The sequence below is a fragment of the Misgurnus anguillicaudatus genome, chromosome 19, assembly GCF_027580225.2.
Source record: "Misgurnus anguillicaudatus chromosome 19, ASM2758022v2, whole genome shotgun sequence".
Taxonomy (NCBI): Eukaryota; Metazoa; Chordata; class Actinopteri; order Cypriniformes; family Cobitidae; genus Misgurnus; species Misgurnus anguillicaudatus.
Genome location: NC_073355.2, coordinates 14516973 through 14531033, shown reverse-complemented (window position 1 = coordinate 14531033; position 14061 = coordinate 14516973). Strand labels below are relative to the sequence as shown.

The 14061-nt window shown below is 35.5% G+C and overlaps 1 protein-coding gene across 3 annotated transcripts; it reads right to left on the bottom strand.

Moving 5' to 3' along the window:
* Positions 1–4681: 4681 nt before the first annotated feature.
* LOC129431100 (intercellular adhesion molecule 2) lies at positions 4682–13213 on the bottom strand. 3 transcript variants are annotated; one of them, XM_073856991.1, is made up of 5 exons: positions 13127–13213; positions 11874–12137; positions 11461–11781; positions 8548–8778; positions 4682–5628 (listed from the first exon to the last, which is right to left on the bottom strand). In XM_073856991.1, the coding sequence occupies exons 2-5, from the start codon at positions 12031–12033 to the stop codon at positions 5513–5515; spliced, it is 828 nt and encodes a 275-aa protein (XP_073713092.1). In that variant the 5' UTR covers positions 12034–12137; positions 13127–13213; the 3' UTR covers positions 4682–5512. The 3 variants fall into 3 exon arrangements, with proteins under 3 accessions (XP_073713092.1, XP_055044806.2, XP_055044814.2); XM_055188831.2 differs by lacking the exon at positions 13127–13213 and adding an exon at positions 12898–13092 and having other exon boundaries at positions 11874–12149; XM_055188839.2 differs by lacking the exon at positions 13127–13213 and adding an exon at positions 12898–13091.
* Positions 13214–14061: the final 848 nt, after the last annotated feature.

Here is a 14061-nt window from a genome sequence, read left to right as displayed (position 1 = left end):
TCCTCTTCATTCTTACCTGTATATTTCTGTTTGATGTGTTTAACACCTTACAGTAATTTTCTATTTTCATACATTATTTTAATATGAAAACGATCCTATTAAACACAGTCATGCATAATTAAGGTGATGCATTATAATCACATCAAGATGCAGAGAGTATATTAGTCCAAAATGACATGTTGTCAATCTTAAAGGAACACGCCCAGATTTTGGGAATTTAGCTTTTTCAATGTATCCCCCAGAGTTAGATAAGTCCATACATACGTTTCTCATTTCTGTGCATGCTGTAACTCTGTCTGACGCAGCCCCCGCTTAGCTTAGCACAAAGACTGGAAGTGAATGGCTCCAGCTAGCAAACTTCTCCCAATAAGTGAAAAAATAACGCGAACATTTTCCTATTTATATGTTGTGATTTGTATAGTCACACCGTGTACAAATAACAAGTTCATATGAGACACAGCCATCTTTTAACAGTATACTACCGGGAACTATATTCTCTGAAGGTGAAGCACTGCTACTGGGGGGAGTGATTTGCTTGCAGCAGCCGAGAAGCCCCTGGTGAGGAGCAGAGAGCTCGGTCAGAGTTGTGCAAATCACTCCGCAACTGCCTATTTCGCCTATGCCACGGTGTGGCCCTGATCATTTATAATATAGTGCTGCAGGGATTACGAATTTTTGTTGGGAAAACCCAGAACCGATTTAACATGTTAGCACTTCCGCTTACATCGTCCTGAATTCAGCAGGTTTTTTGAATGGGGTTTTGGTTAATTGCCTTAAATAAGATCTTGTTTTTTTTCTATGAAATAAATCACACCAGTAACATCTTCACTTGTCATTTTTAAAGATTTACGTGTCTTAAAAAAGGCAGTTGCGACATGGGACAGACATTGTCCAGGACTTTAAACTAGTGCTGGGCCAAGATTAATCGCGATTAATCGCATACATAATAAAAGTGATTTTTTGCATAATATATGTGCGTGTACTGTGTCTAATTATTGTGTATATTTAACCACACACACATTCATATATTCATTTCAGAATTGTTTTATTTATATATAATTTTTATTTATTTATTTTTAATATAGAATATATAAAAATATAAATAAATATATATAAACATGTAAATGTTTCTTAAATACATACATGAATGTGTGTGTATTTATTTATACATAATAATTACACACAGCACATACTCATATATTATGCCAAAAATCACTTTTATTTTGTATGCAATTAATCGCGATTAATCTTTGCCCAGCACTACTTTAAACATCATCTCGCATAAGAATCTCAAAATCAATGCAACATGAGCACAATTGCCAACAAACATTCATCCTTAGAGTAGTTCCTTATCAGGAAACATGTTTTCAATTGTGTTTAATAGAGTTTGAAAAAACTGTTGGAAATGAGATCGAGAGACTGCAGTGTAGTGGTTTTCCATGACATTTCACGCTACATGACATTTCTATGCTCACTCCAAAAAAGCATACATCATGTGTAACCTTTCAACGTGATTACGTAATACTTATTGTCCCGCTGGTGCGTCACACGGCTAGTGCAAAACGAGAAGTTATGGTTTAAAAGTGCTTATTTTTTATTTTTCTTGCCGAAAATAACAATCATTTTGCTAAATAAGACCCTTACGCCTCGGTTGAGATCATTTGGAGCCCTTTGAAGCTGCGTTGAAACTGCAATTTTAAACTGCATCGAAACTGCAAACTGTTGAGGTCCAATAAAGTCTATTAAATTAACTATTTTAATTGTCTATTAAAAACCTGGAATGTTTTTCTTAAAAAAATGAATTTCTTCTCCACTGAACAAAGAAAGACATCAACATTTTGGATGACATGGGGGTGAATAAATTATTGGGATTTTTTAAATAAAAAAGTGGTGTGTTCCTTTAATCCCAACCACTTTATCAGTAGTTTCACATTTATTTTGAGTATTTTTTTTATAAAATACATTATTTAAATACTTTTTCCACATAATATTTGGTATTTTATATTGAGGTGTATTGTTATTTTTAATATCACCAATCAAATAACCATCTAACTAAATTTTCCCTGTACCCTGTAAATGTACCCAATTTTAAAGGGTACATTAAAATGACTTTTTTAAAAATGTAAAATAAATCTTTGGTGTCTCCAGATTACATATGTGAAGTTTAAGTTCATTATAATTTATTATAGCATGTTAAAATTGACACTTTGTATGTGCGAGCAAAAATGTGCTGTTTTGGGTGTGTCCTTTAACATGCAAATGAGCTGATCTCTGCACTAAATGGCAGTGGCATGGTTGGGTAGTGCAGATTAAGGGGCGGTATTATCCCCTTCTGACATCACCAGGGGAGCCAAATTTCAATTACCTGATTTTTCACATGCTTGCAGAGAATGGTTTACAAAAATAAGTTACTGTGTTGATCTTTTTCACATTTTCCAGGTTGATAAGAGCACTGGGGTCCCAATTATAGCACTTAAACATGGAAAAAGTCAGATTTTCATAATATGTCCCCTTTAAAGGTGCCTTTGGTTCACGCTACTATATACTGTATTTATAAACCCTTCTGAACCAGGGGTCTGGTGCCTTCTAGAGAGCACTGAGATAACATAAAATTGTTTAAAATAAGACAAAGCAAGCATTAAAATAAACTACCCCATCACAGAAATTCTATTGGTTTTATTGTGAATTTTATTGGTTCTAATGGAATATGGCCCAAAACAAAATACAGTGTAGTGGTTTTATTGGTAAAAGCTAATGGTTCCTATTGGTATTTTAATGGAAACCATTAGAATTTTCTTTAATGGTTTTATTGTTTTTTTTCAGCAGGGTAGTGTTTCTAGTTCTTGAGTAAGGGGGCCGGGCCGTGCTGTGGACAATTAAAGTCAAGAAAAGTTGAGATACTGCTCTATATATTCAAGTATACAGTGCCCTCTTGTGTTTACTTCTGAAAATATTTGCTATGACCCTCATGTTAACAATTTCAATGAACAACACTGTCTGTTTAAGTCATATGACTTCTGTATTTCTTTCCATTTACGTATTTTATGTAGTTCTTTCCATGACCGGCAGGGGTCACTAAATACCAACCGTGAACATAGACATTAGCGTAAAGTTTGTAAAAACTGCCAAACGCACACATTACCCCTACAACCTTCAGATCATTCAACTGCGCTTGTTTGGAAATCTCATTTCCCTTCTTTATGGTTTCATGTTGGTGTCCTTGTCCTGGGAAATGACATTTCACATCTGTTCAACGTTTGTAGCCTACTTCAGTGTTTGCTATGTTGGCTTTGTTCACTGCACACTTAATTTGCTATACTGCTAGTTAATATCTTCAGGTTAACAGTTCTTTATACGAATGTCGAAGGGTAAATACACAGAAGCGTTTTTTTCTGCTTGAGACTTTTGGCAGGCAGCATTAAAGCTCGTAGTACAGTTGCTATGGCAACACACTTGCATGTGCTCCCAAGAAGCCATTTTTGGCAGAGGAAGTACCATCGCTATGAAACATAAACCCACACAAAAGACACAAATAGCGAGAGTTAATTTATACACTATAATATGTGTTTGTTTCTCTGGAAACATGTTTTAGTTATGTGGAAGATGTGAGTAATGCACCAGGGGTCTCAAACTCAAATGGGCTTGGGGTCATTTCATTGAACGTTCAACGTTCAAAAAAGCACAATATTTCTGTAAATGTACTGTTTAAATTCTATTATTTAGACAATCAGCAGTTTTTACATACAGCATGTGATCTTAATAGTGAACTTGACACATTTTGCCTCTGCAGCTTTTAAATTTGAACAGTTGTGGGTGTTAAGTTCTATAAATATCCAAAAAGGAGAACAACTATGTATGAAATAGTTTACAGTTCAACAAAAATAAGGTTAAGTGCATTGCATTGCGGTCTACAGTGTTACGCAATTTGTGTTTTACTGCTTATTGCATATTTTTTCCATGCAAAAGTTCCCAATCTGTACACAGTAAATGTTGCACATTTCAATATGTTGTTTTGTAGCACACCATTCTGAACACAGCCTTTGACACATGCTGCTATTATTTTTATATACAGGAAACTGAAGTTGTGAATAACACTATTCAGCATATGCTACACTGTTTGCTATGTGCTGTTACTTGACCTTATTTATGGTTACTGATAAAAGACCTCTATAAACCTGAATAAACAATGCTGATAAGTTTTCACATGAAACATCTGAGGCTTATTTAAATTTATACCACGGGTCTGTTGAATGCTGCATTCTGATTGGCTGATAAATGTTCTATGGGTGTTGATTATTTTTCTGTAAACCGCACACCTAACTTGTCAAATGTCTTAAAAATAGGCACCAGTGCAATGTTTGTGGTAACCGTGGTATAAGTGGAATAATTGACTCCGGTCCTTTGAACTATTTGAAAACAATGCACACCTGCGGTGGCATTACCACCTTGGTGTGCATTATTTTCTTACAATTCAATGGCCCGTCGTCAACCATTCCTTACGTAAGACATTCCAGGCCAATTCCATTTGAACAAAATAGTAAAAATGTATGAAAATGAGTACAGAGAATAAAACACAATTTCTTTTGTTGCATTTAAAACAGTTACAGTAAAACATTATCTTTTCTTGTGTGCCTTGTAATATTTATGCACACATTCGGATTGAGTACACAAACACAGTCAATGTAAAATAAATGTTTAATTCATCAAGTTTACTTAAGAGCATTTTAACAACTACAAAATTCAAAATAATTTCTTCCAATACCCAAAAAAACCTATGTGCAAAAATATCCAACTCTGTGTCTAGTTTAACTCGCCAATCCATGAGGAAAAGTCTTTCAGTCTTAAAAAAGCAATTTTGAATTGCCACATGATATTTATAATTGTTTATATAAAATCTGAAGATTAACATATGATAGTCTGAAGACTAGAAACCGTAATAGTTTGTATTTAAAACGGTTTGTCTGCTGGTCTAATCTGCATTTCTCAGTTCAGTTTTATTATCTTCTCTATTCTCCTTAAAGTGAACAGTTGGGTTTCTGCTAACTTTCTTAGTATACAATTTGTAACCTAAATATATATAAATATTACAGTAATTATTGTTATATTACATGCAACAAAATGCCAATACAAAGGACCTGTTTCTCACATTATTTGTAAAAATATGAGTTAATAGACACAAAAATACATTTTGACATTTCAAGAATATAACATTTAAAAAAGAAGTACCTTTAAAAAAGTTCTGTACACACCACACACAGTACCTCTATGAAGCTAAATGTCATGCAGTTGTCTAAAGTAAGCAGTGATTCTATAAAATTAATATAACAATGCCCAAATAAATGACATTTTAAAAAAAGTGTTAGTACCAATACATCAAAACTAATTTGTCCTAAACCAAAACTCATTTGTCCACACGTGACTAGCTCCTCGTATGATTTTAAAACTATGTATATCAAGTTTGTTCATGAACTCCCTGATCAGAAGATCCCAATTTGAGGTCACTATAGGGCAATTAAATGACAGAATTCTGGGTAAAGTTACACCTTTTGTATATCGCGTACAATGCAAACAATAATGCAAGTGCCACCAGGCCACAAATAAGAATAGTCCAGAATGTAGTGCGCTCACCTGTGGAAGAAAAAAGGCATTCATGATTTTAGTCATTGATGAATCACTGTATTTATTGCCTGAGCTACACAAGGTTGACTCTATTGAGTCATTGCAATGCAAGCAGAAGCAGTCCTCGGGCTAACTAGAAACAGAAAAAAAACACACAACGGGAGACTCTGTACGCAGTACAACAAACTATTGTTGCGCTTCCTAAATCATCGAAATAATTACATGTAAATGTATTCACAAGTTTGCAAACACCCTGTAGATACAGACTGAGCACAAATCATTAATTATGTGAAAATAAATATAAAAACCTTTAATGGATTAGTCAATTTTCTTAAAAGAAAATCCAGATTATATAATCACCACCATGTCATCCAAAATGTTGATGTCTTAGGTTTTTTTGAGGAAAACATTCCAGGATTTTTCTCATTTTAATGGACTTTAATGGACCCCAACACTTAATGCAGTTTAAAATTGCAGTTTTAAAGAACTCTAAATGATCTCAAACGAGGCACAAGAGTCCCATCTAGCAAAAGATTGTCATTTTTGACAAGAAAAATAAAAAATATGCACTTTTAAACCACAACCACTCGTCCTACCCCGGTCGTGCGATGCCCCAGCGTGACCTCACGTAATTCCGTAATGCCGTGGAAAGGTCACGTGTTACATATATGAAACGCACATTTGCGGACCATTTGTTAAACAATTAACTGACACAAAGACATTAATTAGTATCATTCCACATACAACAACTTCGGAGCGGTCATCTTTCTCCACAGTTGTAAACACTGGGGCGTAGTTTCGCATACGTCATCCCTGACCTCTTGACGTGATGACATATAACGTGAGGTCGAGCTGGAGCGTCACAGAACCGGAGGAAGACAAGAAGCTGTGGTTTAAAAGTGCATACTTTCCACTTTTCTTGTCAAAAATGACAACCGTTTTGATAGACAAGACCCTTATGCCTCGTTTGAGATCGTTTGGAGTCTTTTGAAACTGCAATTTAAAACTGCATTGACTGTAAAGTGTTGCGGTCCATTAAAGTTTATGTTTTTAAAATTAAATGTTTTCCTCAAAAAACATACTTTTTTCTCAACTGAACAAAGAAAGACATCAACATTTTGGATGACATGGTGGTGTGTAAACAATATGGATTTTTCTTCCAAGAAAATTGACTAATCCTTAAACAAAGATTTAACAATCTCTCTTAGAAAGGTTTTCAGAAATAGTTTTATTATCTTGAAATACGTGGTCTGTTTAAAGGTCACGTTCTTCCTGATCCCATTTCTCAAACATTAGTTAGTGTGTAATGTTGCTGTTAGAACATAAATAATATGATAAAGCTCAAAGTTCACTGTCAGGCGATATATTTTCTTTAACAGAATTCCCCTTTAAAAGACTACAGCGAACGGTTGGTTTGGACTACAGTCCTCTACTTCCTGTTTTAATGACGTCAATAAAAGAGTGACTAAACTCCGCCCACAGGAAAACGTCAGTCACCAGCTTTGGCTCAAACGGCTCTGCTAAGCTAAGCTGCTATCGAAACACAACACACTAAACAAGCTACACAATCAGAACTCAATACGTATTTCTGAAGGAGGGACTTCATAGAACAAGGAAGACATCAGCTCATTTTTAGGACAGTGAAAACAGCGCTATACAGATAAGTAAATTGTGTGAAAAATACAGCGTTTTTTTACACGTGAAACAAGAACAGATGTTATATTGTGCACTGTAGACACAATCAAAGCTTCAAAAACACAGAAAGAACGGGACCTTTAAGTTAATGTGAAATCTGACTGAAACCAGTTTGCAAGTAAAACTGAAACACACTCATGAGAGAATGAATTAACAATTGGCATAAAAACAGAAAAGAAAACCAAAAGTAAAAGTAAAATGACAGCTCATCTGAAATCCATTTAGCTGATCTAGCACTTTTGGGAGTACTTCGACTTGGCACAGTACACCCTCCCTCTCCCATTATGAGAGTGAGAAGGGGAGCGGACTTTTCAGGCGAGTCGAAGTACTCCCAAAAGTGCTATTACGCCATAAAATATAGTTCCTCTTTTAAATCCGCTTAGAAAAGCGCTATGTTTTATTTTGTACCACCAAACTTGCTCGTATAACTACTCGTCTTAAATAGGAAAAACGTTGATGTGTTTGGTCACTTCTAACTTTATCTCTGATTGGTACCATTGAATGAATGGTGCTAAGCTAAATGCTATCGAAGTGTCGCAGCGCGCTCCAGCGCTTACGTGCACGCACACAGATGATAGAGGGATGTATCAACAATTCTTAGTTAAGGTAATAACATATTTTAATATTGAAAATGAGTAGACTATTCCTTTAACATATATCAGTGCTGTTGTTTTGTCTCAAGAAGCACACCAGTATAGATTTTTTTGTAAGGTTTGTTTGTAAAAACTACCTAAATGTCCCAACACAACTAAGGCCTAGTCCTGGCTTAACCTAAAACCTATGGGATGGTTTCTTGGACAGGGATTAGCTTAAACCAGGACTAAGCCTTAGTTTTATTGGGTAATATAACTAGTTTTAACAAACATGCCTTAGTAAAAACATTACTTGTGTGAATTTTAAGGCAAAACAAAGGGCACTGATGTATTTTAAGATATGTCAGTGCAAGTTGTTTTCGGTTTGGAATTTATTTTAGTCTAGGATTAGTCTAATCCCTGTCCGGGAAACCGCCCCTTTATGTATTAAAAACTAACTACTAGCAACCTAATTGTTAAAGGCCAAACAGTAAGAATAAAACAAAATGTTAGTAAGAATAATATACTTAGTATAGGGTTTAGGTTTAGTTCCATGTAATTATGCATAATTTACTGTTTACTGTAGTAATTACATCTAACATGTTTAACAAAGTCACCGTCAAATAAAATGTTATTATTTTGTCATTTATTTTTGATTTACCTGTGATGATGAACATTTTAGTGGATTGTCCTAGAAGGTTTGTAGCAGTGCATGTGTAGTTCCCTGGAGTCAGTGTAGAGAATGTGAGCACTGATGAATTTTTTGACGTTGTCCAATGCTCTGAGTACCAGGAGTAAGTAGCAGGTGGATTTGCCGCTACTGTACAGTTCAGAGTGATGTCTCCATCATTTGTACTGATGAGTTCAATGGTCACCTCGTGTTTTGGTCGATCTGAGAAAGGCAAAGAGAAACTTCTAAGCACATATGCAACACATTTATAGTGTTTACTATTTGATTAGCAGCTGCATAAAGGTGCATTGTGTAACTTTTAGAAGGATCTCTTGACCGAAATGCAGTATAATATAGATAACTGTATTATGAGTGTATAAAGACCGCACATAATGAACTGTATTGTTTTTATGTACACTGCTGGTCTCGTTAGATTGAAGTAGCTATTTTGCTCCACCATGTTTCTACAGTAGCCCTAAACAGACAAACTGCTCTATATATCGTGTTTTGTGACTAGTTGTCTAAGAGGCTGTTTACACTTGGCATTAACATGCGTTTTCAACGATCGGATCACAAGTGGACGACGTTAATGCCAGGTGTTAACGGTGTCCAAAATGTTTTGAATGTGTTTCAACCACATTCAGAGGTAGTTGAAACCCCTTTCGATCGGATTGCTTTTGCTTGTGTAAACGCACAGGTGGTTGAATGTGTTCGAACAGCCAAATGCGACCGCCTTCTCTCCGCCCATTTATCTAATCTGAGGTACTAAACACAAGTTTTACGTCTTTTCGGACTTCTGGCTTGAAGATACGGTGAACAGTGCTATTTTTAGCCTTTCATTGATAAAACTCAAGCGGCTGATCTCCGTAGTTTTGTTTTGAAAGCATGTGAAAGTTGCGCAATCTTATTTCATCAATTGCGCTTTTTTATAGAAAGCTCTAACATATACACGGACACAACACTGTGCAACATGTTTACTTGCTAGACATACACGCGGACTCCGACATAATATTAGTTTGCGTCCATATGAACTCATAATTACTCCCGCTCGCGTTTGAATGACAGCAGATAGACTCGCCCACAGTCTCGACAGACCACCCCCTCACAGTATTCAGGACAGAAGCGGTCGAAAGTGGACAAAAGAGACTTAAATACCAGGTGTAAATGTAATGTGTGTCTCTCGTCCACTTGTGATCCGATCGATGAAAACACATCTTAACACCAAGTGTAAACAGCCCCTAATGTCTCGAATGACTAGAATTTCACGCACGGCTTTCATGCACGAAGAAGCGAGTAAACTCAAATGTTCAAGAACCCAATTACGCACGAATAGCGCGTTTTTGCCGCCTCTGCCGCGGTTGGTGTGAATGCATCATAAGACGATGACGTGTTTGTCCCGTGGTGGCTATCGTAGCTTTTCTGTTCGTTTTGAAAGAGAGGGGTGAGTTGTGGTCTGAGGCGTTGGGTGCAATTCACAACCTCACCGCTAGATGCCACTAAAAATTTACACAGTGGACCTTTAAAGGGATAGTTTATACAAAAATGAAAATATCCTTCCTCACTCTCATGTTGTTACAAACCTGAATAAATGTATTTGTTCTGATGAACACGAAGAAAGATATTTAGAGGAACATTTGTAACCAAACTGTTTACTTCCATAGTAGGAAAAATAATACTAATACTATAGAAGTGAATGGTGCTCACGATCAGTTTAGTTAAAAACGTTCATGAGTACAAATAAATGTACTAAATTGGCAGTTTTTGTAGTAACATGAGGGTGAGTAAATGATGACAGAATTTTCATTTTTGGGTGAACTATCATTTAATCAATTACTTATGTAACTAGTCTGACACAAGTTTCATGCTCATCTAGACAGATTTTTCACCTAATTCAATATATTGAGGGTATCATGCATTGACGTCACTTTTCCATGTTACCACGCCCTGAGGAGTGGCAAACATTTAACAAAAAGGGCTTGTTTTCATAGTGACTGCTGCCAAATTGCGAGTAAAACTGACTTTTATCAGCTTAAATTGAATTCAGTTGGATCTGATAGCAGAGGTGGACAATACTTACAATACATTAGTTACATTTTCCAAACATTTGTGCTTTATTATGGTGTTGTTTTGGGAAAAATGTTACTTCACTACATTCTAAAGCATAATCGTACTGTGTATTCTGTTATGTTGCATATTAAAATTTATTTCATAACTAATTACATTAAAATTGTATACTTTTACTTGAGTAAATGTAGTATGTTAATGTACTTAAATATTAAATGCAAAACAAAAAGTAATGAAATGTAATAATAGAGTTAAAATTATGATAATATGCTTTGGAATGTATGTTTTCCAAAGAAAAACACTGATAAAATACAAATACTTAAATAAATACTATACTAAGTAGAAAGTAAAATACATAAGCTAGTGTCCACCTCTGCTTGATAGTGACCCTAGCAACTTGTCAACCCACATGTGGTCAGTGTACTTTGGCATGAACGATCCATTAACTTCTCCTTTCTGTGTTTTATGGCAATCTATAAAACGATAGCTCCGAATTCTTGTTAAATCTGTTTTAAATGTTTTCCCATTTAGACGCGTTTTCCCCTTGTTTTCACTAATTTCAGTCTTTTGCCACTCAGTGGGCGTAACCACAGTCACTTTCGCCAAAGGTGTAAGTTTAAATTAGACTGCCATATACAAGCAATTGAAAAATATTCTTAAAAGTATGAGACCATTCATCCTACTAATAAAATTAAGTAATTTGTATTATCATGAAATTATCTCAGTTGAATGTAAAGCTCTGTATGTGACTGAATATGGGCCATAAATAGTTGCAAATTTCATATAGTGCATTCAAATGCTCCTGAAAAAGCAAGCTTTTATATGAAAGCTAAGACTTACACCGTACTGTAATCTGATAAGTTTTTGATGTCACAATAGGAGGAGGTTGAGGTCCATCTGCTCCCAGTTCCAGCTCTGCTTCACATCTGTACTGAGCTCCATCATCATCTCTGTATGCAGTGAACTGAAATTTAGATGTTTCATTCACTGGAGTCTTGGTGGTGTAATTGAAGGTCTCATTATCCACGTTTGTTTCTCCTTTAAACCATTTCACAGTGAATTTTTTTGGAGCCACATTCACAATATCACAATGGAACTCATATTGGTAGTACTCCTTCATTAGTGGTTCGACTGTGCTGATGGAGACACTATCTGGAGTCTCTGTGAAAGAAGATTTAAAAAAAACTGATATTACATCAATGAATGTAGATTTTATATTCTGTATTTCAGTTAAAACTCACATGGAAACTCACTGTAAACTGTGACTGGGAGAAAAGTTGAACAAGGTGGCATCCTATTGTAGTTTATGTAGCACTGTGGCCGTATGTCCCATTGTCTCAGGTTAGACACGCTCCAGGTGATCAGTTTGTCTGTGACCATGGATTTATTTCCTACATTGGCTTCCCAGCCCATCAGATCATTTGTGATATTAGTGATGCAATCCACTGAAACAGAGCTGCCGTACTCCACAACAACTCTCGGTGGGTTGAGTTTTACAGGACATTGAGCTTGTATACCTGCAAAGCACACTGAACAGTTAAAAAGTCATTCAAAGCAAATAACTTCCAAAACAAAATCTGTAAACCTGTCATTTTAAACGTTTTATAATACAACAACAGTTACTAGTGACCACAAGCTTGCAAAGGAAAAAATTTATTAAATCGTATTACAGTAGTCACTGCAAGGAAAAGATCTGCACAAAGAATGATCTAACATTTGCTGTTTCCATGGATAAAGAGAGAATAGGTTTGAAATAACATGAGGGTGGGGAAATGATACATTTTGGCTGAACTATTCCCCTAACAGAAATGCAGAATGATACGTGTTTACTTGACAGACAGACAAACACAGAAATAACTATCAGCTGTTAAGGTATCTGGTTATGGTTTGACATTTGACCGACTGCTAAGTTTGGACTTTGTGAGTTTATAAAAAGTATTCAGTATCCTCACTATTAAAGGCTATCAGTAGACGTTTGGAAAAGTACACAGCGGTGTAACGTTAAATAGGACAGAGCACACGGTGACGTCTTAGATAAAGCATTCAATGTGGGACCATTTTGGCTGTGTACAGTAGTGAACTGATATTGAAACTTACCGCAAACACATTTTAACACTACAGGAAAAACAAAGCAAAGTAACATGCATTATGGCCCTGAAACAATTCACGTTTAACCCTCCGATAGCGGCAAGTCTTGTGAGTATAAATCACTGTCATAAAGCATTGTTTGCGCGCGCGAATCGAAACAATCAAAACGAGTTATGTTAATATACCAACCTGTAAGACTTACTAACAGCGAGACTGCTGACAGATAAACAAGTCCAAACAAACTATTAAGCATATTGTAGGTGTTCAAGTAAAAGTCAGGCAAAAAGAAGCGCCTAATCGCCGCTAAAATAAATACATATGATATGTCTCCTCCTCAAGATTATTATTCCTCACGCGGAATAAAAACCACACCCATCTACAACTGGGACATCCTACGGAGAGACTACGTTTCACTTACACGTGAGAGGGTATTGTCAGTAGAGGATAAGCTAGAAAAATAAAGCAAGGTGGTAAACGAGGTACATTACAGATTTATTTAAATTTTATGCGGTTTTTGTCTGGATTACTTTCATTTCAGAATTGTGACGCAACATTAAAGGGGACGCGTTCGCGACCTCGTTGTTGCAATGGTCTTTAGACTATAGCCTACTCAATATTTGTAATCAGCAAAAGTTTGTGTAACTGGAAACAAATAATGAAAAATATTTTACTTAACATCTTCAAACCTAACTACCGTTATTTTACCATATGATTCTCAATGTACTTACTTTAAATGATAAAACCTGCAAATAATTGATATTCTACTATATGATGGCATTTTCACACTTTTTTTGTGCAAAAACTGATTGGATGAGGGATTGGTTGAGAAATATTATGCCACATAGGACTTTCATTGAACAATACTGCATCGCTTTTATTGTATATTTGCTGATGTTTACAGACAAAATGTTAAAAAAGATTTATTTTCTGTAGTCTAATAGATTTAAGACCACGCCCATTTAAAATTGTACTATAAACTATATTATAAAAATTAAGATTTCACCTATATTTACCACAATACCATACAATTTGTCATTGTTTGGGCTTGTTTTTTAAATATAGGTTATCTGTAAGTAACAAAGAAAACAATCAGAAGGATCATTGTAAAAAAAAAATGCAGCACAAAGTTAAAACAGCTTGGTTTTGCAAGTCAATTCAACCTACTTTTTTAAGTTTTGGCATAAAAAGGTGACATAACTTATAATTTCAAGTTAAAATTGTTTAAAGCAACACCAAAGAGTTTTTGCTCTTTGCTCCCCTTACAGGTTAGAAGCGTAATTGTTCATTACCACTGTCGTAAATACTCTGATTGGATTGTAGGTCTGCCATAAAGCAAGTTTTTGTAGTTTTCAC

What these genes read in the sequence shown, in the direction of transcription:
- LOC129431100 (XM_055188831.2), bottom strand. Translation starts at nt 12,961, where the DNA reads ATGCTTAATAGTTTGTTTGGACTTGTTTATCTGTCAGCAGTCTCGCTG. An exon ending in GCTGTTAGTAAGTCTTACAG is followed by an intron (nt 12,150 to 12,897) that starts GTTGGTATATTA and finishes TTAACTGTTCAG; the next exon opens with TGTGCTTTGCAGGTATACAA. An exon ending in TCTCCCAGTCACAGTTTACA is followed by an intron (nt 11,782 to 11,873) that starts GTGAGTTTCCAT and finishes CTTCTTTCACAG; the next exon opens with AGACTCCAGATAGTGTCTCC.